Source organism: Pimephales promelas, chromosome 10 (assembly GCF_988280905.1).
Source record: "Pimephales promelas chromosome 10, fPimPro1.hap1.1, whole genome shotgun sequence".
NCBI classification, from domain to species: Eukaryota; Metazoa; Chordata; class Actinopteri; order Cypriniformes; family Leuciscidae; genus Pimephales; species Pimephales promelas.
In genome coordinates, this window is record NC_142778.1 from 7,297,255 (window position 1) to 7,324,389 (window position 27,135).

Sequence of the window (27,135 nt, forward strand, 5' to 3'; positions counted from 1 at the left end):
CCCAGTCTCTGTCCTCAGTGGAAAGTCTGGAGCCAGGCTGGCTGAGCGGCGATGTGAGGAAGAGCAATTACCTTCTGCCACCCGAGACTTCCAACAAAAACACCAGTGTGTGTAATTAAAGAGTGAATGGTGGACCTCTCTCTTTACTCTCTCACCCTTTCATGATCAGGGCCCCATTACGCGTGGACAGGAGGAGCAATGGGGGCCAGTGCAGGAACTGCTGAGACAAACGTCTTTCATGGGATAAAAGACTAAATCTCTGCTGCGCTTTCACCATGATCCGTTGAGTAAATCTAACACTGAAACACACTCCTGATTTCAATAGTTTAATGACACAAAATGATTGAATGATTAAAAAAAAAATCCAAAATTGGATGACTTTGAAATATTGAACATTTGTTATTAACATCTTGAGTATTTAACTTCGGCAAGAAATTTTAATTTATCCTATATTGAATAGGGTGAGGATTAGCTAATGGCAAATTATTAACACCTTACTGTTATTTTGGCAACCCTACTTAAAGGGATAGTTCACTTTGAAATTAATTTTTGATATGTTTTAGCTTACCTCAAGGGCATCCAAGATGTAGGCGTCTTTGTTTCCACAGTATTTTCAATTTTGACATTTTTCAGTCAAACCGTTGTTGTCTATCAGTCATACACGGGAGGATAAGGGGGTCCACCAAAAAGCATGCACAGAGAAGTCAAAATGAAACTGATTTAATGACTCGTAAATGTAAGAACACATTGATGGCCTAAGACACGAAACGAGCGGTTTGTGTGAGAAAACGAACAGTATTTATGTCGTTTTACCTCTTGTAATCAGCCATGACAAAATGATCTGACGGCACAGGCGCTTCAGTCTGCGCATGCGCTGGAAGTGATCGCTCGCCTACGTCACTCTTTGTTTATACAGAGATTTACCTTTCACTAAACATATTTAGATATACGGGACACCGCAATGGAAAACGATTTCGGTATTTCTAAATATGTTTAGCAAAAGGTAAAACGTCCGAAATCTCTGTGTAAATATTGAGTGACGTCACACGCAAGCGATCACTTCCGGCGTTGGACATTGAACAACTGATTCAGATCACTTGGATTACACGAGGTAAAAACGTTATAAATACTGTTCATTTCTCACAAAAACCGCTCATTTCGTGTCTTAGGCCATCAATGCATACTTAGGCCTACATTTACAAGTCATTAAATCGTGTTTAATTTTGTCTTCTCTGTGCATGCTTTTTGGTGGACCCCCTTAGCCTCCAGTCTATGACTGATAGACAACAACGGTTTGACTGAAAAATGTCAAAATTGAAAATACTGTGGAAACAAAGACACCTATATGTTGGATGCCCTTGAGGTAAGCTAAAACATATCAAAAAATAATTTCAAAGTGAACTATCCCTTTAACGGATAACGTGCAATTTTGAAAACAGTATTCATAATGCATTGCACGTTTTGCCATCTCTAAATTTCAACCAGTTGAAAATGCATTTGCATATTTGCAGATTCCTTATGTCTGAAATCCGTTGTGTCATGTTGTAATGCATTATAATTTCTAAAAGTGTAACAATGAATAGATTCGTAGCATGTACTATAACTGGTAACAATTATTCATGAGACCATACAATGTACACTGAACAAAATTATAAACGTTTTAGAGTGGCCTTTTACCCTGTTTACACGAGAACGCTCGCGGGTGAAAACGTAAAAATATTTTATCTGATGTGCCTTTCGTTTACATGGTGACAGCGTTTTGGGGGCTTAAAAACGCAAAAAAGTGAAACCACCCTCCAGAGTGGAAATCTTAAAAGTGCTCCACCGCCTCATTCCCGTGTAAAGGGTAAAAACGCAAAAGTCAGCTTGACGGTGAAGGTTGTACGCAGGTGCGCGGACTTGGTGTTGTGTGGCAGTGCTTCACATCGCCACCTAGCCACCTGGAGTGCATACTACATTGAATTTAACACTTTTGCATTACCATATGCACACGGATTTCCCACCCAAAATGCTCGTCTAAACGCAGAATAAAAAGTGATAACGCAACGGCACTTTTGTGTTTTCTCTTCAGAATCATTTCCATTTAAACATAGCCTAAGGCACACCTGTGCAATAATCATGCTGATTAATCAGCATCTTGATATGCCACACCTGTGAGGTGGATGGATTATCCCAGCAAAGGAGAAGTGCTCACTAACACCGATTTAGAAAGATTTGTTTACAATATTTGAGAGAAATTGGCCTTTTGTGTACATCAAAAAAAGTCTTGGATCTTTTGAGTTCAGCTGGGGGCAAAAACAAGTGTTGAGTTTATAATTTTGTTCAGTGCATAACAATGTGCATTAGGCTACAAGGTATAATTAACGCACTACAAATACTTTTCTAATTATATAAAGGCTTTAAGTAAAGTGTTACCATTATTTTTCTAACAATCGTTAGACCTAAATTTTTAAATTAAAATATAACTCACACAATCTCTGGTGATGTATGCCAAACTTCTCCAACTCAGCCCCTGCAAACAGTACTCATAAAAGAGTAGGCGAAAACTAGCCGGATGACCTACTATTTCTGGCGAGATTTTGAAGTGTGCATCGGATGGACACGGGAGAGGATTTGTGAATGGCAGTGAAGAGACACAACTGACACTGAAATTGCATACTCGCGAGTAGGTACTTATTTTGGTCATTATCATGTGACCTATCTGTATCAGACACAGCCTATATCTCAACTCCACCATTTTAGATGAATTTCTTTGAGTCAACTGCAATGAATTCTGGGATTGTTTGTCTCAGAATATACAGGAAGCTAATTTAAAACAAAGAAAAAAAAGAGGCATCTTAAAAAGCAGCATAACATGAATAGTCTTCGTGTTGAAAGCACCAAAAAGCCTCAAATAACAGGTTTTGAAACAGCCCAACTATGAGGTTATATCAGTATTTTTAGGTCTCAGGAGACAAAAACCAGAGGGTATTAGAAACCATGACAAATCTTGGACATTGTACAATGGTTTTATTAAAAAGTAAAGAAATTACACAAAAAAACAAAAACAAAACAAAAGTCCCCATACTACCAGACCCTCCCTCCCTGCCCCTTGCTTATGTATAACACAAGATTTTCAACTGGCAGTGATGCTGAAGGGGTCTTTTTTTTTAAAAAAAAGAAAATACTTTCCGAAAACTGAAGGAAGTCTTAAGAAATCTGTGGGTGCAAAAAGGGATAAGGACATCCTTAAAGTTTAGTTTCCCTACCAGGTCCGTCCAGGAGCTATAAATACATATGGAAACTGCTTTGACCACTAGTACCTCCTGAGAGCCACCTAGTAACAAAAAGCAACCATTTACACCAGTGAGATGACTCGCTTTCCAAGCCCGCGAATCTTTGGGGTACATCCTACGGTTTCACTTAATCTTTTACTCATGAATCTGGAAAACAACAGGCCATTTGATGGATATGCTAAGTTACCAAGGGATGTCAAATCAAAACAAGTAGGTTATGATAGTGACTTTGCTTCCGAAGATTAAATTGAGCCCAATCCAATTGGGGTGGTGGGAAATTAAATCAGAAATATATATACATACAAAAAAAAAAAAATACATATAAGAAAATCCAGAAGAGCCCTGAGCAGCACATCTGCTGTGGACAAACATACCTATTTTAAACTTCCGTGGCTATGATCAAGAAACGAAAGAGTCAAGCTCATTATTTACATAGTAATAAAAAAGGAAGTATGGTACTTCTGATGAATAGATTATACACTCGTATGTGGACACTGAGCTGATGTGTGCCCATCAGATACTAGAATCTCACTCAAGTGTCTCCAGAAACAAATCACATCTGCTTTTACCATCTTGATTTCAGATTCAGTTAATCAAAGATTTTTAGGGGGAGACATAACATTCAAACGTCAGTTTAACACCAAGATGAACTTTTCTTTCGAAGACCACTGTAGTACAGTGCCACCTACTGGTTTCCAGGGAATAAGATGATGCCAGGAATCATTAGATCCCAATAGGCCAATAAACAGGATCAGGAATCTCTTGCTTTAAAAAAAAAAAACAGAAGTTTTTTAACCAAACTTAAGGATGAGTTTCTTTTTTTATTGTAAAACAGCCAAAATAAGAAATGACTAAAGAAAAGTAACAATTGGTGGCACACTCAAAAAATAAAGACTTTTAGATCAACGTCATACCACCATGGGGGTTTAGTGCCAATTTAACAGCTCTCATGAGACACAGAAAACACATGAGGTCAGTTTCATTGAAAGAGCCTAGTTCTGGACGGTCACCAGAAAAGTCATTTGAAAGTCTACGCAAAAAGATCTGGACCACTTTATAACATTTACAGGTCAGCTTCTGCAGAGGAACCTCTTAAGTCATCAAAACGAGACACGGCTCAGTGGTATTTGCGATTACAATTTTTTTGGGGATATCAGGGGTTTCTTTTTTTAACTTTCAATTTTTTTAGGTCAAATATCAAATTAAAAAAAAAAGTCTTAAGAGCTCAAAGAGACGACATCTCCTTTTCAATGCAAATCCTCAGTTTGAAAAAAAAAAAAAAAAAAAGTGTCACCATTATTAATCAACTTACAAATATAAATCAGTTTTCTCCAATATTAACATAAAAACTTCCAAAAAGTAAAATAAACAGAAACATCTACATCGGGGTGAAAAAGGGTTCTGTCCGATATGCAGCGGGTACGGGGTGGCCTGTTTCGCCTTTGGATTAATAAGGAGGGGGTACGAAAACGAATACAAACAACACAAAGCACCCTGGTCTTCATGAGCGTTTGAGCCTCTTGGAATGTCGCTGAGCGCCCGAGTCCTCGTCGCTGCTGGCCTCGTCCTTGTCTTCCGTCGCACCACGTGGTGTCCGTCTCGACCCAGTTCTCCTGCTGTCCCTCTCATTGTCGCTTTCCTGCTCTCGATAATCTTTCCGATTCGTCCGCTTGCTCTTCCTTCTCACAGCCCCCTCCTCATCATCTTCATCATCATCGCTTTCGCTGTCAGCTTGGTTCCGTTGTCTGCTGCTCTGCCTGGCCTTCCTTCGTCCCGAGACTTCCTCGTCATCTTCTTTCTGTCTGGATGTGGCTCTTTGCTTCCCGTTCTGGATCTTCCTCCTTCCCTCCACCTCTTCTTCATCCTGCTCCTCTTCGGAGGGAGTGGCGGGGCGTTTGCGCGTTCGCCGGCGCAGGTATCCGACCCCAGGGAGGCTCTTCTGCAGCAACTCGACGAACGCCTGCTCTGTGCGCGTCATGCAGGTCAGGACGTTGCTGTTGGGCTGGTTGTACTCCTCTGCGTTTGAGAAGACGAGCTTAATGTCCTCGAGGAAATCACTGGCGCTGTGGTACTGAGAGGATTTGAACTTGTCCTGCATGGAGGCGAAGTCCATCGGGGTGCTGATGATGTCCTGATAATCCTCCGCCTCTTCAGCAGATACAGGTTCCCTGGATGAGGAGAAGAGAAAGCACAGGAATGTTTTATGGCACGACTGCTTTCAATCAATGCATCCACGAAACTGCTATAGTGTGGGCCATTTGATCGAAATTTTGAATCCCGTCATTTACATGCATCATTTACCCATGGCGGCTTGTCAATAAGACAAACTGTTGTAAATTGGGAAAAAAAAAAAAAAAAAAAAAAAAAAACTCACCAGTATCATAATTCTTAATATCACCAGATAAAAAAGGAATGATTTATAAAACTACTGTCAGAATATCCAACCTTGATATGATACATACAGTACACTCACATTAAGTGGCATGTACTAATTGCAAAACTCAACTGCTTGATTGCTATAACGTCAAAAAATATTAACTATATTACTATAATATAAACTGTCCAAGGATTATATTATAGTAATTGGAAAGTGTATTATGTTTTTGGTTAAGTTATTTTTTTATTATTTTGAAACAAACAAGGGTCTCACGAAGGCCAACTCGCAGCTGCAGGTTCAGTTGCGTTTAGGGATGGGTATCGTTAAGGTTTTATCGGTATTACTACTCTTACCGATACCGCTTATCGATCCGGTACTTTAACGGTATTCTTATCGGTTCTTTTTGGTGTTTTTTTATTATTTATTTATTTTAAGAATTAAGAACATAATTAAACTTTATATTTTGAAATGTAAAATAGAAAAAGCAAAACGAAGAAAAATATCTTTGTTATGCAGCAGTGTGCAGGCTTTTTTTGTTTATACAAAAAGGACACATAAGAAAAAAACCCAAGTACAAACACAAGAATACAATTTAGCAAAGATACAAATTATATAGACCATTTCACAAGATGTAAACAACACTGGTCCAGAAGCACTTCCTGTTTCAGGTTTTTAACACTACATAAAAGCTGGGATAAATACAACCAACAGAACATTTAAAACTGAATCAAAAAGTTAAAGAAACATCTTTAAGATGTTTTCTTTACATGTGAAATAAAGAAAACAGTTACAAACTGAAACAGGAAGTGCTTCTGGACCAGTGTTTACATCTTGTGAAATGGTCTATACAAAGTGCTTTAATTTCAGGAAGGTCTACAAACATATCTTGTCAGGTAATTGTTTCTGTCTGAAAAGAAACCTAGTAATCAAATATAAAATAGCACTGTAGTTTATCATAGATAGAATAATGCTTATTAAATCTAAAGTTACTCATTCAAAAGCTGTGAGTGATTTTCTCTGCCTTTTGTTGTTTGATTTGCATTAATGGCTGAATCGTCAGCAGGTTTAGTCTATTAGACTGCTGCCCCTTTAAGACCGAGAGCAAATCTAATCGGTAACTGAAGCACCATCATTTTCTCCCTATTATTTACGTCCATTTAAGACATACTTGTGTTTAAGTGAATAAACTGTGTTTAAGTGAATCTCAGAGCTGGTCATTTTGACATTTTTATGTATATTTGATAGTGAAGGACGCACAAAGCCCAAGTATAGGTTACTTTTCTTGTCTCGTTGGAGTCCGTTTCAGAGCGTGCACCGCCTTGTGAACAGCGTCTCTTGTGCAGGCTTTTGTGTTTTTAATAGCCATTTTCTTCATCTTGCAACAGTAGAAGACAGCATTTTGCAACAATCGCCGATCGTGCTGATTCTGACGGTACGTTTGGGTTTTAGGAAGAACTGACAGCGCTCCGCAGTGCTGTGAAGTAAAGGAAGTTAAGCTGGACAGATCGTTTAGTTTTTTAACGGTTTTATCTCAAATATCTTCTTTTTATAATCTTTGGAAGCCGAAATACAAAATATATTAGAATAACACCCCAGATCTAAAGTGTAACCACGTTGAATGTTTAGTTCTGTCCTCATTGTCACTCATTAAGCAGGGCTGTCGTGTTGCGCGTGCTGTGGCTCCGCGTGAGAGATCGCTCTCTCTCACTTCTCTCTCTCTCTTCTGAACTGCGAATTGCAAATTTGTATCACAGACAAATGGTTTAATTAAAATTTAGTTTTTATATAGAAATGGCTGGCGATATAAAAATGTTCAAGATAACATCTTGATAGGAATAATAAATAGTAGCCCAACTTGCGTGTATTTACTTAATTGCTCCAGTACCGACAGTAGAACCGATAACGTCCGAGCTTATCGATACAGCGGTCTTTCAAAATTCAGTACCGGGGCCCGTTTAATACCGGGTTTCGGTACCCATCCCTAGTAGCGTTAGAGCACCGCGGCGCATATCTTCAAATTTAGCCGAACCGAACGCACAGTTTAACTGCCACAAGTTGATCATCTTGTAATAAAGATCTAATCGAGTAAAAACACGCTGTATTTCGGTATTTTCATTGCGTTTTTAAATTATAAAAAGTTAAACAAATAATAAATTTGAATATAAAAATATTAATGATTAATCGATAGTCGATCGTTTATTCTTCCGACGATTGACTAAGAAAATTTAATCGAAATGCCCATCCCTAATACGCACTGAGCGTACCATGAGTGCTCCGACTGACCTGAAAATTGTTTTCAGTTCGAATATTTCAGCAGTTATTATGTGTGTCCCGTATTTATGTCGACTAAACCAGCGATACCAATCATTCGTGAATTAATCATTCTTTTGATTCGATTTCCTTTCCATGAATTGGCCAAACATGCTAGCATGAGACATCTAGTGAGAAACAGTTTCAATTCGACAGACCTCACTGTTACAAAGCACAAAGCACTCAATGATTTAACTGGTTTTAAAGCTGAAGTGTCAGCACTCCCCGTGATCTTCCGTGCTGCACGCAGCCTTACTTGTTAACATAAACTCAGTCAATGAAAGTTATTTGGCCTCTAGAGGCCACTCTCGCTGTGTATAATGCCAGCAGTCTCTTCTCAGCGCTCTCAAACTGTGTAATGACAGCAGACTCTTCTCAGCCGCTCCAGCAATGGGTGCAACTCGGAAAAACTATCGGTATGGATTTGACGCTAGCAACAGTTCCATCAATTAACTATTGGTTACTAGGGGTGGCACGGTACATGAAAAAACACCCGAACCGTTCGGTTCGCTTGTCTCGGTTCGGAGCGTGTGTGCGTCTCACGGTTCGACGCATGCGCAATGTAACCTCGTGCCCGTATGTGACGTGTGTTTTCTTTTCGCGCGACATAAGCTTGTTCGACTTGGACCGGCGCTGCACAGAGCGACCGGTGAATAACATCACACTAGAGCGGGAACGACGGCTCCGTCACTCACTTTCGCGGTATTTGATGTCATTACCGATCGCTCTGTGCAGAGCCGGTTCAAGTTAGTAAACAAGCCAGTAAAAGTGGAGTATGGAGCGCTGCAGGTCACGGCACGCGGAGAAATGGCAAGTGGGAGAGATGAGGGAGTTGGAGGATGCGCCAGCGTCCTATAAGTCTATAAGTCCGTTGTGTGGGGACATTTTTGATTTCATGTTATGGTATTTTAATATAACGTTACAGTGGCACTTTATGTTTAGATAAGAGCTTCAGTCAAATGTTTCCAAATCCTGCACTTTAATTTAAACTGAAAAAAAGGTACCCTCACTTTTTGGGAATAGAAGCATTGTTGATACTGTTTTTTGTGTTGAGGTTGAACTTTTCACTTTATGTTTATGGCCTTTGCTATTTCTATAGCCTAATTATAGGCAGTGAGGTTTCATGTATATTGACTTATTCATAAAAGACAGTGTAGTTCCTCTTTTTTTCTTTTAAAAGATAGAATTTTTGTAAGAGCTACAAAAGTTGTCAGTTCATAAATGCAAGTTAATTTCTTTGTGTAAATAAGATTTGTGTGATAAAAATGCACAAGTTCTTGTAGACATAGTGATACACATTCTCCTTTTTTTTCCCAAATAAACGAAAAGCATGTCAATTTCTTCTTTCTTGCTGTGTCAAAATCTCACCTAGCTTTCCTCTGAGATAGTCCCAAAATGTGCTTAAAGTCAAAGAGTCAAATTCCGTTTGTGCATGATTGCATGAATATAATTTTTTTATACTGTATCCTAAAGTGTGGATAATTAAGCTATATATATCACATGCTGAAGTACATTTCTGAAGTGTTAAAGATTAAAAGAAAAAAATAACAAGAACCGTACAGAACCGAAAACCGTGACACTAAAACCGTGATACAAACCGAACCGTCGGTTTCGTGAACCGTGCCACCCCTATTGGTTACCGATATATCGACACAACCAATGAATCGGTCAACCTCTAGTTATGTAGGATTGTCACAATTTCTCTAATAAATATATACAAATTACCACAGGAAAAAAAATAATTGTATGAAATAGGGCTGTCAGTTTAACGCGTTATTAACGCAAACCCATTTAAAGGAGTTAATTTTTTTAAATCGCACGATTAACGGTCTTTTTGTCCTAGCAAAATTTGTAGTTTTCACATACTTTTGAATCAGGACGCGGCATGCGTCCTGATCCATTTTGGCGTCTCGCGCTCGTCATCCACTTAAAGCCGGCTCACAAGCCGAAACGTGTGTTTGCAGCATGCCTGTTGTTTTGTTTAAGGTCTAGCTTGATCCGCTTGCGCTTTAGTCGAAGAAGCAACAAAACATCCTCGCGCGGCACAAACCATTGAAATGAATAGTTTCAGAGCACAGCGCGATGACGTTTTGTGCCGCACACACTCGTTTCGGCTTGCGAGTCGGCCAAATAGTAACGTTACGTTTTGAATGGATGACAAGCGCGAGACACCAAAATGGATGCCCAAAGATTCTGAATGGAAAGTTTACTTTTAAAAAGTTGCCAAATTGTCCCATTGACAAGACTAAGTGATCTGTGTGTTTTGTCGTTGTTGACTGAGCGATCATCATCGCAGCACGTCCAGTCTGAAACACCACTTGATGATGGCCAAGCAAACACACACAGATGATGCAAACTCTCCACCCCCTCATCAATATCAGGACCTCGTCAGAAGGCCTAGCCTATTTCTTTCACCCTTTTATTGATAGACAGTGTTGCATTGTGTGAGAGATTATTTATATGTTAGTGTGAAATTGAGCACTACTCCAATGTTATTTTCAATAATATTAATAAAAAAAACATTTGCACTAAACAAGCCAATCCACTTTCCCATGTTGATAAGAGCATTAAAATGAGGAAAAAAAAAAAAGAAAATCAAAAGACATTTAGAATAGATAAAAATGTGCGATTAATCACCAGTTAACTATGACATTAATGTGATAATCACGATTAAATATTTTAATCATTTGACAGCAATAGTATGAATATTAAATTACTTGTGAGTACCAAATCTATGTGTGTTTTAAAACGGTCACAAAATCATATGCTTTTATAATGTCTGTGTACCTGAAGGGCCAGCTGTATCGGTATTTCATGAGCTTCTGAAGGATCTCCTCACATTTCTCCAGCTCAACAGCTTTTTTCTTTGACGGAGGCTTAGAGCTCTGTCGGATCTGCACAAAATCAAAAACACTTCAGAAACTCTCGCATATGGTGCTTTCATATTCCTAAACCCTCATATAGTACAGTGATTAAAACTTAGGGTGCCTCAACTTGCACTGTTCAATTAAAAAAAAAAAAAAATGTTGCCTCAACACACCCTGTATTATGCTTGTTAATGAACAAACTGTTCTTTCACCAGTACTTTTTAATGAATCAGCTGAACCCATTTGAAAAGCTTTAGTGAATCACTTGTCTCAATTGTGCAATTTTGTTTTGAAGCCAAACAAAAATGAACCTAACATTTGTAAAGATCTATACTGTTAGATCTAAAACAAGATTACTAAAACAGTTAACTAAAACAAATTAAATGCAAACAGGGAACAGTACTGAACATATACCTCACTTCCACGTCTTGTTTTACTCACCAGCTCGTCGATGTCAGCAGGGTGGCTTGGTGCGGGCCGTGATTTAGGGGAATGTTTGGAAGGTTTAGGATCTTGTTTGGGAGAAGGTTTAGGATCTTGTTTGGAAGCAGGTTTGGGAGAAGGTTTAGGATCTTGTTTGGAAGGAGGTTTGGGAGGTTTAGGATCTTGTTTGGGAGAAGGTTTAGGATCTGGTTTGGAAACAGATCTGAGAGCAGGTTTGGGATCTGGCTTGGAAGCGGGTCTGGAACTAGGAGGCGAATGCTTCTTCTGTGGTTGTTTACTCTGCACTTTAGGCTTCAAAGATGTCTTCAACTTTTTCCTAGGTCTTACTGTGAAAACCAAAACAGACAACTAGAGTTTGTGCCAAAATTTAAGACAAAGTTTCAAACACTTTGCATTTTTTGGTATAGAAACATTAATACAAATTGAAGTAAAAAGTGCATTTTTCCCCCCACTCTTTAATGAAAACACTGTATTGGTTTTCAAAGCTCTTAGTGAGTGACTCACAGCTGTGGCCTGTGTCCCTGTATTCTTCTTCCGATTCTTCCTCTTCAGAATCTTCTTCATCTTCCTCCCCTGAATCCTCCTCTTCCTCAGTGTCCTCATTATAATTTCTGCACATGCAAAGTTTTGTAAATCAATTGAGGAACTTGAGCGAGGAAAAAAACCCAGAAAGCTACATTAGCCTCATCTTTACATTCATTTAACTGGGAAAACTAAAGCCTAGACAAATGCTTCAAAACATCTAAGCAAACCATGAATGACAAGAGCTTATTTCCAGTGGTAAAGCAAGAAAAAAAAAAAAAACACTAGCACAGATTTTACACACTTTACAACGCGTGAGCACACTAACCTGCCCCTGGAGCTGCGTCGGGCAGTGGTTGGCTGACAGGCTGGGCAGAGCCATTCACCCGCCGGTATACGGTACAGAGCCGGCCGCAGACAGAACAGGTGGAAGGCTTTATTACACTCATCACACAGAATCAACTTATCATCCTCTCCTGCAGAGAAAGACATTCAGAAACCAGATCAATTACACATTAAATCTTCCTGTTTCCATGCACTACTTGCTCTTGTGTGCAGCTCACATTACAGCAACAGGTGCCGTTTAAATCTTAGACATTCTCTCTTTGATGGTCATTCTCTCCCTTGTGCATTTCATTTCATACTCTAAAGGTGCGAAGTCAACTACTCCCTGCAACTAGTCTGAAGGTCATCGGTTTCACATATTCAGTACACTGTGTTCCACATTATTATGCAAGTGACATCAGTACAATTTCAGTACAATAAACATTGAGATTTTAGATTTTCAAATAAAGTGTTTTTTTTATTTTATTTCTCCATATCTTTTTTAGATAAGCTGCTGGTGTCTCTACAGTCTCTGGAACCTCTCCATGCAATTTGAGAATAATTAAGCCAAATATATTACTATTGTAATCTGACTGCACTGTAAAAAAACTATTATATATGAATTACATAAACGTCAACATAAATAAAAATCCATTTTATTCAATCATACCTTTATTTTGACACCATGCACTATATGCAGATTTAATGCAGTTCATGTCAGCGAAAGCAACAGATATGAGCTGCATTTTGATAATCAGCTTTGTGATTTGTGAGTTTGCGTTGGCTTGACGAATAGAAGCTCATCTGTGGTGATGCGTGTTGCAGTAGAGCCATTCTTTTTTTAGCATTGGCATTTACACCTAGTCTTTTCACGATCGGTGAAGTGGCCAGGTGTAAACAGCCCCTTTGACACTGAAAGCATTTGATCATGAACTGCAGTGTAAATTATCCCAGACTATATACATCAAATAGTTGTCCTTTTTGTGATTTCAATAGATGCTTTGCCAAATCAATGGTGGAAATTACAACATTACAAAAAAAAATATATATATATATATTTTTAAGTATTAAGTGTTAGTATTTGTAAAACATAAAAATAAATGTAGGTAATTAATAGGAAACACTAAACAGCACTATTAAAACTTTTGGGGAAAAAATTGTTTTGCAGATCCATAGAAATTGTCAATGTGATGACTTTATAAAACTAAAATCGATTAAAATTACATTGTTTGATGAATTAGACTGGATAGAGAAGCAAAATAACTCATTTAAATGCTTTTTTTTTTTTTTAAATCCCATGATGCAGCTCCTAAAGTGGGTTTAGTGAATGTCCAGAAAAGAGCAGGAATTTTGACAAAGGATGGCAAATTTGAAAATGACAAAAATGTAAGATTTTGAGATTCATATTTTTTTTAAAATCACTATATCATTGTACACAACGTCTCATGTGCGATTTCATAGCTTTGATGACTTGGTCCAACATTTTTCCACTGCATTTATTATTTAACATTGTAAAACAGTGCTTCACAGCATTTGAGATTGATCTTTGATGTCTCACCTTTCCTGCGGCACACTTTACAGCGAGCGTTCTCTGCAGACATGTCCCACTTGATGCAGGCGTCCAGCATGCCGAGCAGCGCGTGCATGCGAGAGAAAGTCTGAGCTTCACGGACGGCAGTTTTCCACTTCTCCACCGCCGTGGCTACCTAGAAGTTCAATAAGCACGAGTTAAGTGGTTTGAACATTATATACACTCACACACACTACTTTTAAAGTGGTAGTTCACCCAGAAATTATACAATTGTCAACAATTACTCGCTCTCATGTCATTCCATACCAGTAAGATTTTCATTCCCCTTTGAAACACAAAGACTGAGAGATTTCTGTCCCTCAACTGAGTTGATGCAACAACCACTTTGATGCTTCAAAAGTTCAGAAGAGATCGTAAACTAATCCATATGAATCGGGTGAAATAATTAAATTCAGATTTAATTTAGGCTTTTATTCACACATCAACATTGATCAGTGAACAAACAGAGGCTCTCTTTATGAAATCTTTGAAGCGTCAAAGTGGTACTGCGTTGCTGTCAATGGAGAAACAGAAACCTCTTAGATATCATTAAAAAGATCTTCATTTGAGTTCTAAAGATGAACGATAGTCTTACAGGGGTGCAACGACACGAGGGTGAGTAAATGAAATTTTCATTTGAGTGAACTAACTCCAAATCTTTATAGGGTTAGTTTAAAAAAAAAAAAAAATTGTTCTATTCAGCTTTGTCATTACGGAAATATAATTACATTTAAAATGTAATAAAACACTACTGTTCTGGTTTTATTAGTTCTAGAGCATGACATTTGTTTCTGGTTGCTTCAATCAATGCCTGCAATGTTTACTTGACTGAAGAGTACATATTGTTTTAATTTGTTAATATTTTTAACTTTTTTTTAAACATGCGTTTTTTTTGGAGCACAAATGCACTCACCCTGGCCTCTTCAGCCAGTCTCTTCTGATCATCCACCTCTTCTGCAGTCGTACTCTCCTCTCCCGCAGTCTTCTTTTTCTTCTTCTGTTTGGGCGCCATGAAGCCCTGCAGAAACTTCTTGATCACGCTCTCTTGCAGGGTGATCACACACTCGCCAAAATCCTGCAGTTTCTCCAAGGTCTGCACCTGAAAACACAAGTGAGAGGTCAGGTAGGTTCAAAGTGGTGGAGAGATCCACAAAGCAGGGCTGGGCAGTGTTATGGACCAAAATCTTATTTCACAGGATGGTAATGATATAAGCGCCCGCCCTCACCACAAGATCTTAATGTTTCTCACCCTCTCCTCAAACTCAGACATGTCCTCCATGTATCCCAGGCCTCCTTTCTGCAGACGAGAGGTTACCTCGATAATGTCAGTGCGCAAGAATTTAAGCAGTTCCTGGTATCCGTCGCAGGCCTTAAGGCCTGGGTTTCCTTTTTTTGTCAGATGGATTGAATGCAAGATTTCCTGGTAACTAAAACACAAAATAAAACCATATGAATTCTTAATTCATTTTACTGGGATTGAAAGCAAGTAAGTTGTGAAAATGTGTTTTCAGGAGAAAGGGGGTGTGCACATGTATATATTTATATACTCACTTGACCTGCAGCCTGAGTTTGAGTTCACTCTCTCTTACTCCCTGAGAGTGAAGACTATCTATTAGTTCATCGAGGTCTTTTGGTGAATCACACACAAACCTGGTAAAACAGTTTAAGAACAAGCATTTGTGTTGCCGCCCAATACTGATATATCTTGACAGATGTCATGCCATGTCCTGGTTAAAGTTAGACATTTTTCTTATTGGAGGCCTTTCCTCCCCAAAAATGTCTAGTCTCATACAGAAATTACTTAAAGGCAGATTTCCCAGACACCAAATGATACAGCTGGGAATTTGCAAGAATACTTACCAGAGGTTTTGGCCTTGTTTGGGCACAGTGGTCTCAATACAAGTCTCTGGCACTGGCACCACCTGCTGGCCATTTTCATTAGAAGTGCTGATTATGCTGCCCTCATCCTCTTTCTCTCCATCTGAGAAGGCAAGGAAAGGACACGTTCAAACATACTGCATTTCAATTAAAAAGTGACATTATTCTGTATATTATAAAGTTTGATCTGAAAATACTTAGATTTTTACATGGATTGACATGTTTGTACCAAAAACCAAGGAAACTTCTGTAAACAACAGATGTGGTACGTCTACCAGAAAATCTAGTCTGGCAAACAGGTTTTATGCGGCTAACATTTACATTTTGCCAAGAAGTCTGGTCAATAACACATTTGCCAAGAAGTCTGGTCAATAACACATTTACAATAAAGTATTTCGAAAGTGCGAAGGTAGACTAACCTTCTGTCTCCTCCTCTTTCTTTATCTCCTCCTCTTTCTTCATCTCTTCATCTTCCTCTGTCAACACCGGCTCCTCTTCAGGAGGAAGAGTGAACGTGTAGTCTATACTCTCATGAACCCAGCCCTTTTCAATATACAGCCCAGGAACCACATCGGAGAACAGCCAATACCGGTTGTGATTACGGTCAGTGCCCAGCGGCGTTTTCCTCAACGCCAGTTTGGCTTTAGTGACAGCATCCTGGAAGGCTTTCTCTGCTGAAGCTTTCTGCCTCCTTATGCGCTCCTCCTCTGCTTCTTTCTCCATACGCTCTGCAGGAGATGCATACATCCATTTTATTTAAAAACATTAGAATTATGCTATTTATTTTGGGGGCGATAAAATTTCAGAAGCATAAGAGGCCAAAATGGTCACAATTTCAAGTATTGTAAGAAAGTTCATAAGAACATTTTAAAATAGAAATCTTGTGTATTAATATGAATGCATTTATGGTCACTTTAGATCAATTTAATACATCCTTTCGTCATTCCAAATGGAAAAACCGAAACTAGCGGACTGCAGCTATACAAAACGTAAACAAAGTAGCGCTTGCTTAACATTTCGAATATAAAATTACACTGAACACACGTGTATCCAAATGCTCAGGTAAGATGACTTGTTTGCTTGCTTTCATTACTTTCACTTATATTCTTGTGCACCAACTCGTTTGCTAAGTTGAACAGCCAATCAGAGTTCTCCCTCTCACCAACGGCCCTACTCAAGATTCAACATGCAGAATCGGTTCAAAATACCCCGACGTGTCCGACTAGAGCCCACAGTGCAGAACACTTAAAAACGGCCCGGCGGTTAACTGGCGGATTATGTGTCCAGGTCTTACGTGAAGAAAGAAAGAACTACGTGTATCAGAGCCGCCTGTAAGCAAACAAATAATTCACTTTTGGCTAAGCCCCACCCCCTTAGTTACTGTTGCTACGTCCATCAAACTTCATCTGGGCTCTGGGTTGGTAACAACATGGCTTATACTGTGACAGCTCTTCCTGCTGAAATGTTATCAAACTTTTATAAAGCAGCAAATAAAGTGTCCGATAGAATTAGACAAAAGGGGCTGCAATATGCGTTCGAAGGCTATTCAAGACATACAGCTGAAACGCAAGAAACAACAAGGAATCCAAATAGAGCCAAAAGCATAACTTTATCGGCGGTCATAGTCAAACAATGAACCACTGCATATCCTACTAATCGAGACGGAGGCTGGGATTAACAATATCAGGGAGCAACTGTTCATGCAAAGCTGGGTAGGTATTCACTTCTATAATCGTTATTACAAATCAAACGGACTACACGAGTATAACGTTGTATTTATTAGCAGCGTGTGCTAGCGTATCAACAACTGGTATGAGAACCGAAATCATAACATAAAACATTATAAAAAGGTCTAACTAGTATAACTTCACAGTAAGGTTAGAAGCAAAAAAAGATGTGCTTGTTGATCTTTGCGGGGTTTAATTAGCTGACTGAGGATGTCCACACAGTTTAATCCAAAGACGACATTGTCAGGATTTGACTTCGGTTTTGGGAAGGGAAAAAACGGACACCCCCTCCAACCTCTCTGGGAAATGCGTATCTGTGTTACAAATGCCCGAGGCACAACGTTTAACCATATTTTTGATAAAACTATGACGGTAAATAGACCAAAAATATGAGACGCCTGTGTTGAAAGTCAATGGAGCGCTGTGAAAAAGTGTCGGACCTCTGTGGGAGCTCGTTCTTGGCTGCACTGTGATTGGTCAATCTACATTCTAGGGCGTGGCTTAGCCAAAGGCACCCATTTCATATTTAACATGCTGCTCTCTTTAATGACCCTGTTCTGATAGACTGTCTTCATAGTGTTTCTCAGTGCCCTGCTTTTATGGCGTGTTCACACTTGGCAGGATTGGTTCGATTAAAGTGTAAACTCTAGAGCGCTTGCTCTGTTAATGTAGTTAATTCGAATAAGTGTGAACTCTGCCATCCGAACCCTGATGCGCACCAAATGAGCTTCAATTTTTTTTACTCATCTCACCTTTCTTTTGCCGTTCCTGTTCTTCCTTTTCTTTCTTGGCCTGAATGGACATCAAGCGTCTGCTTTTTACAGTGCTGATCATGTCCTCCGGCTCTGGTTCCACTTTGGCAGGGACCTTAGGTGCCTCTTTTTTCACGTTTGAATCTTTCCTCCCATCTGCCCTCACTAGAGCATCTCCACCACCATCGTTTTTTGCCTCCATCTGCTCTTTCAGTTTCTGTTTCTCCGCCCTCTTACGATCATTGACTTCTTTGAGCGTGGCGAGCCGCTCCTTCCACAGCTCGGCTGATCGCTGCTGCATGGCTTCCACGTGATCCTCCACCGAATAGGTCATGAGGATACGATGAGACAGCGCCACCAGCAGGCTGACCTTCTCTTGAGGGGTCAGTTCAAACACCTCCGACGTCTCAAGCTTTTCCAAAAACTCGCTGCTCACCACGTCATCGTAGCCCCCACCAGGCTGCCAGCCATCTGAGCCACGGGCACTCTCTTCCTCGTGTGCATCCGTTGGCCGCAAACACAGGCGCACCAGCTCGGATACGGAGTGCATGGTCAGAGGAATCTCGGATAACGGCATGTCCAGTTCGCTGTAACCTTCGGCCAGCTCATCTTGCAGAAGCGTTTGCAGCAGAACCACCAGCACACGGTTCAAGTAGAGGAAACCCGCCTTGTCTCCAGCCAAAGCCTCCATCAGAGCGATAGAGGTGATGGGATACTGGTCATCGGGCATCAGGAGGCCAGAGTAGCACTGAAGGAACTCCACTACCATGGCTATGTCACCAAAGAGGGCGTTGGGAAGCCCCTCGGGCATGTCGAACAAACGGAATGTTGGCAAGCATTTGCCTTCGAGTTCCTGGTCTTCGTAACGGCGCGACTGCTCCCGCTTCACCTGCAGCTCCTTCTCTCTTCGCTCTTTAGCTTTCTCACGCAGCTTCCTCTTGACTTCCTGACGCTTCTGACGTAGAACAACTTGTTTCTCCTCCTCGGTCATGAGGGCCCATCTGCGTTTTTGCTCAAGGAGTTCCCAGCGCTTCTCCACCATCTCTTTCAGCTCCTCGGGAAGTCGTCCGCGATCCTCTGCGGACAGCGTTTTTGCTGCCTTAGACACCAGTGTGGACAGAGTGGTCTTCTTGTCTTCTTTGCCTTTATTCTCCTTGTAAAACCGAAGGAGATGCAAGGCCATTGGCGGAAAAGGTTTGCCCAGCTTAGCGGAGCCAGTGCTTAAACTTCGCCCTCGCTTTTTTGGGCTAGCTGGAGTAGGTGGACTTTTAGCAAGATCCAAAAGGGTCATCTGCTTCATTTTGGGTTTCTTGGTGATTTTGTCATCCTTTTTGGAGAGCTTCTGGCCACTGGGAGTCTTGGTGACTCCACTCTTGCGGCTCTTTTTGGGGTCAGTGGATTTTTTGTTCGATTTTGGGGTGCCAAGGATGTTTTCCCCATCAGACTTCTTGGAGGTACCTGAGTTTTTCATTTTTAAAGGTGATCCATTAACTTTCTTCACCTGAACAAAAGAAAATTATTTTTTTATTTTATTTATTAAACATAAACAAACATTACATAAATACAATAAATTGAACAAAACTCAATCGGGCAGTCCCATTAAAGAGCATAAGATGTATTTTAGTCATCACATTTACAAATTAATGGCATAAAAGCTGTTCCAAAATGATGAGCCGCCCATCTAGTAGGGAGGTGGGAATTATGGAAGTAATACAATGACGTTTCAGGTAGTCCCTTAAGCATATTTGGAGTCTCTGGGCGAGGGCGCCCTCTAGCGTCCAGAATGAATTGAACAAATGCTCAGAAAGGCTCAACTCAATCGTCAAAAATAATACTTCTTTCTAAAGAAATTTATATGATAATCCATGTTTTTCTCCAGTGTACACGAGTTTTTTTTCCCCCACAGTGGATTCATCAGAGGCTCATATTTCATATTAAATACATGGTCTCCATTTTAAATTTTACATTATATATTTAATCTAGCATTAAACAGCCAACCACAATTTTATAGCCAGCGTTTTGCCATCAGCTCACATGATTAGATTTTGCAAGTACTCTGCTCAAACATACCTGCATATGACTCCAGAGGGTTGGACTGAGAGGTATGTTCTGGGAGTCTTTTTTCTTTTTCTTCTTTTCCCCTTTTACATTTACTCCCTCACTGTCTGTTCCCATCTCTCCAGTCTTCAGCTTCTTATTGGGTTTACTTTCGGGTGAGCTCATGCTTTTCCTCTTAGTTGATGGATTTTCTGCCAAAAACTAAACAAAGAAAATATGTTGATATAACTTTTTTTTATGAAAACCAATTCTTTCTAAACCGCATCACGTACGTATCCCACCTTGTGAGGGTCCAGTAAAAAGTCACTGAATTTGCTTGGCAGGTTGAATTTTTTTACCAACTCATCCTCCACCACCCAGGGGGCGCTCTCTCCCGACCCCAACCTCAGAGCGCAGTGTCTGATGAAGTAGCGCATGATTTCTTTGTTGGGAGGCCGCTCAGTTCTGAAAAGGCTGTCTGCGGGAACGTCACTGATTACTTTGTCCTCGTTAAGAAGTTTGACATCGTACTTGTGGGGCAGAAATTTGGGCATGACCCATTTCTTCTTCTCTTCTTTCATACTGGTTGGGAGTTTTCTGGGTGAGCGACGGGCCCTATCCGCTACAGACAAAATAAAAGCATATGTTGTTGTTTTTATTCTCCCTGGTTCAATCAGGGTTTAATATATATAGCAGTAATTAATATACAATTACTGGTCAGTTGAATAATACCAGTAAATAATAACTAATAATCATGAATGAATGTAAAGAGCAGCTAAGTCTTACAGAGACTCTCTCTCCTGCTCTCTTCCTCTTTGGACTGTGGCTCCTTCTTCAGGTTCTCCTGACTGGCGTTCTCTTTATCACTGGATGGAGAATCACAAGCTCCTTCCACCTTTTTCTCCACATTTTCTTCCGGAGGATTCTCCAGCGGATGAAGCTTTATCACTTTCACAGGCAAAGTCTTATCATTGCCAACCTTACAGAGAGAACAAGACACAATTACCATTTTACATCCATAAAAATAGAACAGAAGAGAGGGAGAAAGACCGATAATTTGCACAAAGCAACATCATTATAATACTACATATTTATTCATTTATTCAGCCAGTAAATTTCCAAACCTTTTTGATGTGATCATTAGATAGAGATCACATCCACATTACTAATTATTAAAGTAATATCGAAGCAAATATGTAAGAACAGACCATTAAAAAAAATTTAATTTAAAATTCCAAATGGACAAAAGTCCCACATTACATACAAGTCGGGTTGCAACAGTAAGAGATTTTCACGTTATGATATCAGTCTCAGAAAATATCACAGTTTAACAGTATATTAAACAATCATATATAATTATTAACATCAGTTAAAATGAGCATTAAATAAGTGAAAACAGGTTGTTGTTGGTTTTTTTTTTTTGGGGGGGGGGGGGGGGCAGTGGAATGATGGAAAGAGTTTTATTGTATAATTTTGTGAATTCTGTGTCTTGTGTTGTTAATGTTTAATGTGTTTTTAAGCATAAATGTGAATGTCACCTGCGTCAAAGACAAATTTCCACTCTGTGACAATACACTTCACTCAAGTTCAAGTTCAACTCAAGTTTGTTGAACAAATGCTTTATAAAAAAAATGGAAACCATTTGTTTGTTTTGTTTTTTCAACTTTCAATAATCAAAAACATGTCTAATCAATTCAATTTAATTATGGATTAGATTAACAAATTATTTTTATCATTAATAATTTAGTTAGTCATTTTCTCTTTTTATGATTTAATACAAATATATGATCAAAAATAGTGATGATAAAATGAATGCATAAAACTAACAATATAATTACTTTTTTAATATGTAACCAAATGAAAAATTAATTTTGGTGCAGCAAACCCAGAGATTTACTAAATTAAATGGACAAAACATTATATTTCAAGGTTAGGTTTTATAAGGTTTATAATAAGGTTTATATTATAAGGTTTAAATAAATTGAATTTTTGTTGTTATTATTAAAACTTTTCATTCTAGAAGTACATTCTATTGTAAAACAGTATTTCTGTAAATAAGTATGTAACTTATTTTGAAGGATGTAGTGAAGACCTTTACATTTTTGACAATAGTTTTTTTTCTCAAATAAAAAGACGAAATGCTTAAATGTTCTCTCAGAGCAGCTCTGGAGATGTTTGTGTGTTCACGTCCTCATTTTGTAACAGCTCATACAAAAACGTGCAGATAAGAGTTTTTTTTTTGTTGCGCTTTATTCACGGACCATGTTGCGATTTGAAATATTAAATCCAAGTTCATACCAAGAAGTCGCACTCCTCGCCCACAGCATACTTGGTGAGAATCTCCACCCAGACCAGATCCACTAGCTTATCGAGAGATACTGTGTTATGGTGCACAATCTCCAGAACAGGCTTCTCAAACCACACCGGATACTCCTCCCGAAGCCTGTAAATATGAAACCACTCTATATTATCAGTAACACAAGTAAACAAATGATTCACTCACCACAACTTGCAAAAGGTTATGAAAATATGCTGTGATTTGCAACTTTGCATTGCTAACCAATGCATGACTTGACACATTGTTAGCCAGAATGAAAGACGCTCAGGACAGTTGATGGGATCGTCACTGGCCCGATTTCTAACCTGAATACTACCGTTAGACTTACCTGAAAACATTTATTTGGGGGAGGATAACACCAGTAAAGCTCAATTGAAAACAGTACAACTTCATACTCTTCATGGCCAGCAGAGGGAGATGAGAAACACAGGAGTGAAGAATGAACAGTAAAAATAGCATCCAAAACACATTGACCCTTAAAGCACCATAACGCTCTATATGGTCTGTACAGTAAACTGTTGCGAGTGTGCGCGTGTCTGGTTACATAAGCAGCTTACGAGACTAAACTGCTTTCTCTCTCTCCCAAACACCAAAGTAGAACTATACGGCAGACATGCTGCAAAAAAAAAGGGGTTGCAACACCAAATGCAACCAGATTACTCTTTTTATACAAATTGCACTCAAAGAATAATTTCAAACCAATAAAATATTTCAGAGCCAATTACAGGTATATATGAATAGCGTTAAGAAAGAGTTTGAGTCTGTGAATCGGTTCAAACTGCCAGTTTCATTTCTAGGCATAAAAAAAATCACATTTTTTTAATTCCAATATTTCCAGGTATCACATGATCTAAAACAGCACATGTTCAGTATCACTGAGGCACTATTATAGATGTTATTAATATTTTGAATTGATTTATATTTTGATATTTTCTTTTTTTTAATTGTAGTAAAAGTTTCAGTAATTTTGTTGTGTGTATGTAAAGGTATTTTTTATGTTGTAGCTTAAGTTATTTTATTACATCAAGTTGATGTAATAAATGAAGACGAGAAATGCTGCCTTGGGAACAAGTTTTTTCAGTGTATTTTGAGTTAACATTTCTTTTTTCAAGTAACAAGTTGAAGTAAACCAGTAACCCTCCAAAGAACTCAGATAATGTATGACAAACAGCTATAGCTTGAACCTATTGAGCTGCTTACCTATCAAGCATTTCTGTGCCTCAGATAAGTTGCCACTGGCAACTCGACTTGATGCCGTTTAAACAGAGATAGTCAAAAAAACCTGAGAAGGACTGAATTAATGGACTGATGACTGAATGATGCTCATATCATATCACTCATGTATGAGCTCATTTTTGTTACTTACAGCTCAGTGACCTCCTGCTCCTCTTCCCAAGCCTCCTTATGTGTGAGCTGGCTGCTGCCAGTGCTTTTGCACGTCCATATCCGCTCTCCATACCTACGGAGTCGAGCTTCATACTCTCTGAACAACAGGATTAAGGACAAACAACGCAGTCAAACACTACAACACCTCTAGCTCTTCTGCATTTCCAAAGCAGAGCTCCCCTGCCCTGCCATCCATCCTTTGAGAGAGACTCATTCATAATTAATGCATGCGTTGTAGCACAGAAGCTCAGTAATTAAAGGGCCAGCAGCAGCAGAAGCTCTGTGTACATTTTTCAATTTAAATGTGCAATTAAGAACAGGTAGCAAAAATACAAGAGAAGAGCTTGAGTAAAATTAAGATTAAAGGCACTCTGAAAAGAGTATTTTGCCACTGTGCCAAAGGGCAAGATAAATACTTGTGTATAGAAGTTAATTTTGCTCTATTCATTTATTTTGTAAATGTATATCTAAGCATAATAAATAATTACTGGTCATCGAATGTGGGCTTTAAATAACCAATATCAGTATATCTAGAAACCAGGTTATGCAAGGAAACAAGAGACAAAAATGCTCAAATTAAATTAAAGTTTTTTTTGTTTTGTTTTTTAACTAGTTTTAAATTATTACATGTAGATTCACAACAGACAAGCAAAACCTAAATGGCAGATGCTGATCATCGACAAAACCCAAATATTGTCTTAATTAATATACCATCTCATGGATTATTCCATCGTCACATCTAAAAAAAACATCATGACATTGAACGTCTTATGAAAGCTACACTCAACTTTGCTTGCTTCAAACACTATTTTGGCAGTTCTAGAACACATATTTGGTGGGAAAAGGAAAATTGGAAATGTAACAAGTGTAAAGTTTGAGAACGTGATTAAATCTTTAGAATGAGTCAGAAAGACAAGTTCTCAATTTGTTAATCGTTTTGCTAACTGAATTAAACTGACCTCCATCCTACAGCCTTCTCCCCAAAGCCCCGCCCTCCACAAATACGTTAGCCAATCCGATGTCACAAAACCCGAACGCAGAGAGTACCTATGACGCAGGGAGAGTTTCTGATTGGATAGTTATCTGATTCCGTAACACATGCGGACCGAGTTAACTTTCTTTAATACTATTTACAGTATTTACACAGGTGTGGTTCGTCAGAAAACCTGTTACAGTGATACATCTGTCAAGACATTTTGTCTGAGATAGTTAAAACTCTCTACACCATATAAATATCTATATGTTTGGGGTAAATCGCTAAATCACATTTACAAAAACATATAGTCAACAAATATGCGAATGCTTAATTAAAACAAAAATCTAAAGACTAATATACGCGGTTGCTGATGCCCTGAAGGTCAGCTCTACTCTATCCTGGCGATAATGCCCAAATTCACGTGGCGTGCGGTGAACATTTCGCGCGCAAATGACCTCGCGCAGCAGCTCCACGTGAACTCGCACTTTCCCCTCCAGTGGCAGCTTGAGCAAAAACTATTTGTACAATCATAACCACAATCCCACTCTCAGGATAACTTCCAGTCTCAATCTTGAAGCATTAATCTATAAAATCAGATCCGTGAACTGTTAATGAGAGCGAGCGCGTTACACAAGATTGAGTCATAGCAGTGCCTGTTTGGATAAGAAACTGCTTAGCCGCTAGACGTCACACAAACACTCCTGAAGCTAGCTCGCTAACACTAGCTCGCTCTAAAATGCACACAAGACGACAACAACAGCAACCTCTCAATAACATGAATTTCACCAGGTCCCAACACTAAAAATCAGACAAATATAACATTAAGCCATGCCTTAATACGAGTGTAACCCCGGATGATCTAAACGTCATGTCACCTTAGCCTGTTAGCGTTACAATGAGATGCAGCGCGCAAGATGAAAACAATAATAACCGCTTAAATGCGCACACTGTGCTCAAACGCGCTCAGAATCCACGATCCGCGTGGAAACAACAGATCGGGACTCTCGCGGACGCATGTGTGTGTGTTCAGTGCTTGCAGTTGGATGGTGGTGGTAGTGGGAAAGGATACTCTTTGTTCCTGAAGGCCTCTTTAGAGTGCTCGATGATGTACACCTCCTCTCCTGGGCCCGGCGGCTCCGACAGCGGCTTCACCAGCGGGTACGGCTTCCGGCCTAGCAACGGTGCCATCGCGTGCGGGCTGCTGCGGTCCTGGATGTGTCGGCAATGTGAACTACTGAACTAACCCACCACTCAATCTCAGCTCAAACTGAATATGGAGTGAAATCCGCGCGTCTCAGCGGCGTAGCATGGGGGCTAGGCTAGCGCGCGCTGCTTTTACTTACTTAGTTTTTACAAACAAAGCGCGTGAAAACAAAACAAAACTACGGCTTTACTGGTCAGTTACATCTCCTGTGTGAAATCCGTTGGTTTGGAGCAGCCAGTGGGGTCATGGTGAGATGGTTGAAAAGAGCGTGAGAAGTGAACGGAAGCTCCTCCTGAGTGCCGGGGATGGAAGCGCGAAAGGCGGCCCGTCGGAGCTGGTATGGCGGGCTTTCTTATGCCGCTCAGATCCGTGTTGCTGACGATTCTCCAGGCCAAAGCGACGTACCAATTCCTTTTCCGCAGCGACTATAGACCGCGTAGATACTGTTTTGAAGGACGTGCTGATTACATAAACAAACAACAGGGTTTATAGCTTATTGAAAAATGGCGGGAGTTCCTGCAACACCGGCAACATTCCGTACCACCTCAAAACTCCGTTACCCCGGTAGCAAGCTGCAACGCAAGAATAAGTCCCGCCCATCATCTCCAACTATTGGTTACTAAACAACTACGACAACGAAAGCGGCATTTTATTGGCCGCTTGAACTGTCAGTTATACCTACTCCACCTTTTATCAAAGGACCACCCCTCCAATCATAAATACAAGGCGTGTTTGGACGCGTGGCTAGAGGTCAGTTCGTGGTAAATTCATAGATAATTTCAAAATGCCAATTTGACTCATGTACTTTTGCTTTAATTTAGGACATTTTATTTTTGTAAGAACTTAAATTATGAGGCGTAATGACTAGCGTTTAGTTGAAAGGGGTGGCTGTTATAGAATTTAAATAGAGACAATAGAGCGTGCACACGACACTTATGATCCAATTAAAGAGACAGCCTTGATTAATATGTTAATGCTAGTCTTGGCAGTGGAGACAATGCACTTACAACATATAAAATAATAAAGCATCGTCTCAAGCATTCATATAACACAAATTTTAAACCCTATTCAGTCAATTGAAAAAAAATAATAATATTTGGAACCAATATTGGGGAATCGCCTAAAAAAATAGTATTTGATTAATATAA

At 39.5% G+C, this 27,135-nt stretch overlaps 1 protein-coding gene across 1 annotated transcript; it reads right to left on the minus strand.

Moving 5' to 3' along the window:
• Positions 1–4,076: 4,076 nt before the first annotated feature.
• Positions 4,077–26,560, minus strand: baz1b (bromodomain adjacent to zinc finger domain, 1B). The gene is made up of 18 exons (XM_039663885.2): positions 25,853–26,560; positions 23,788–23,904; positions 22,382–22,526; positions 20,870–21,062; positions 20,386–20,705; positions 20,117–20,305; positions 18,047–19,547; positions 15,987–16,295; positions 15,550–15,670; positions 15,241–15,339; positions 14,939–15,116; positions 14,603–14,788; positions 13,678–13,825; positions 12,124–12,271; positions 11,778–11,884; positions 11,271–11,599; positions 10,750–10,856; positions 4,077–5,443 (listed from the first exon to the last, which is right to left on the minus strand). Exons 1-18 carry the CDS (start codon positions 25,969–25,971, stop codon positions 4,777–4,779), a joined length of 4,983 nt encoding a protein of 1,660 aa, XP_039519819.2. The 5' UTR covers positions 25,972–26,560; the 3' UTR covers positions 4,077–4,776.
• Between the last annotated feature and the right edge of the window lie 575 nt (positions 26,561–27,135).

Bases quoted from the DNA above. Each gene is read 5' to 3' on its own strand.
- baz1b (XM_039663885.2), bottom strand. From the start codon at position 25,971: ATGGCACCGTTGCTAGGCCGGAAGCCGTACCCGCTGGTGAAGCCGCTG. The intron at 22,527-23,787 runs GTAAGTAACAAA...TCATATTTACAG, and splicing joins GAGCAGGAGGTCACTGAGCT to GCTTCGGGAGGAGTATCCGG. The intron at 13,826-14,602 runs GTGAGTGCATTT...TTGAACTTCTAG, and splicing joins GACTGGCTGAAGAGGCCAGG to GTAGCCACGGCGGTGGAGAA.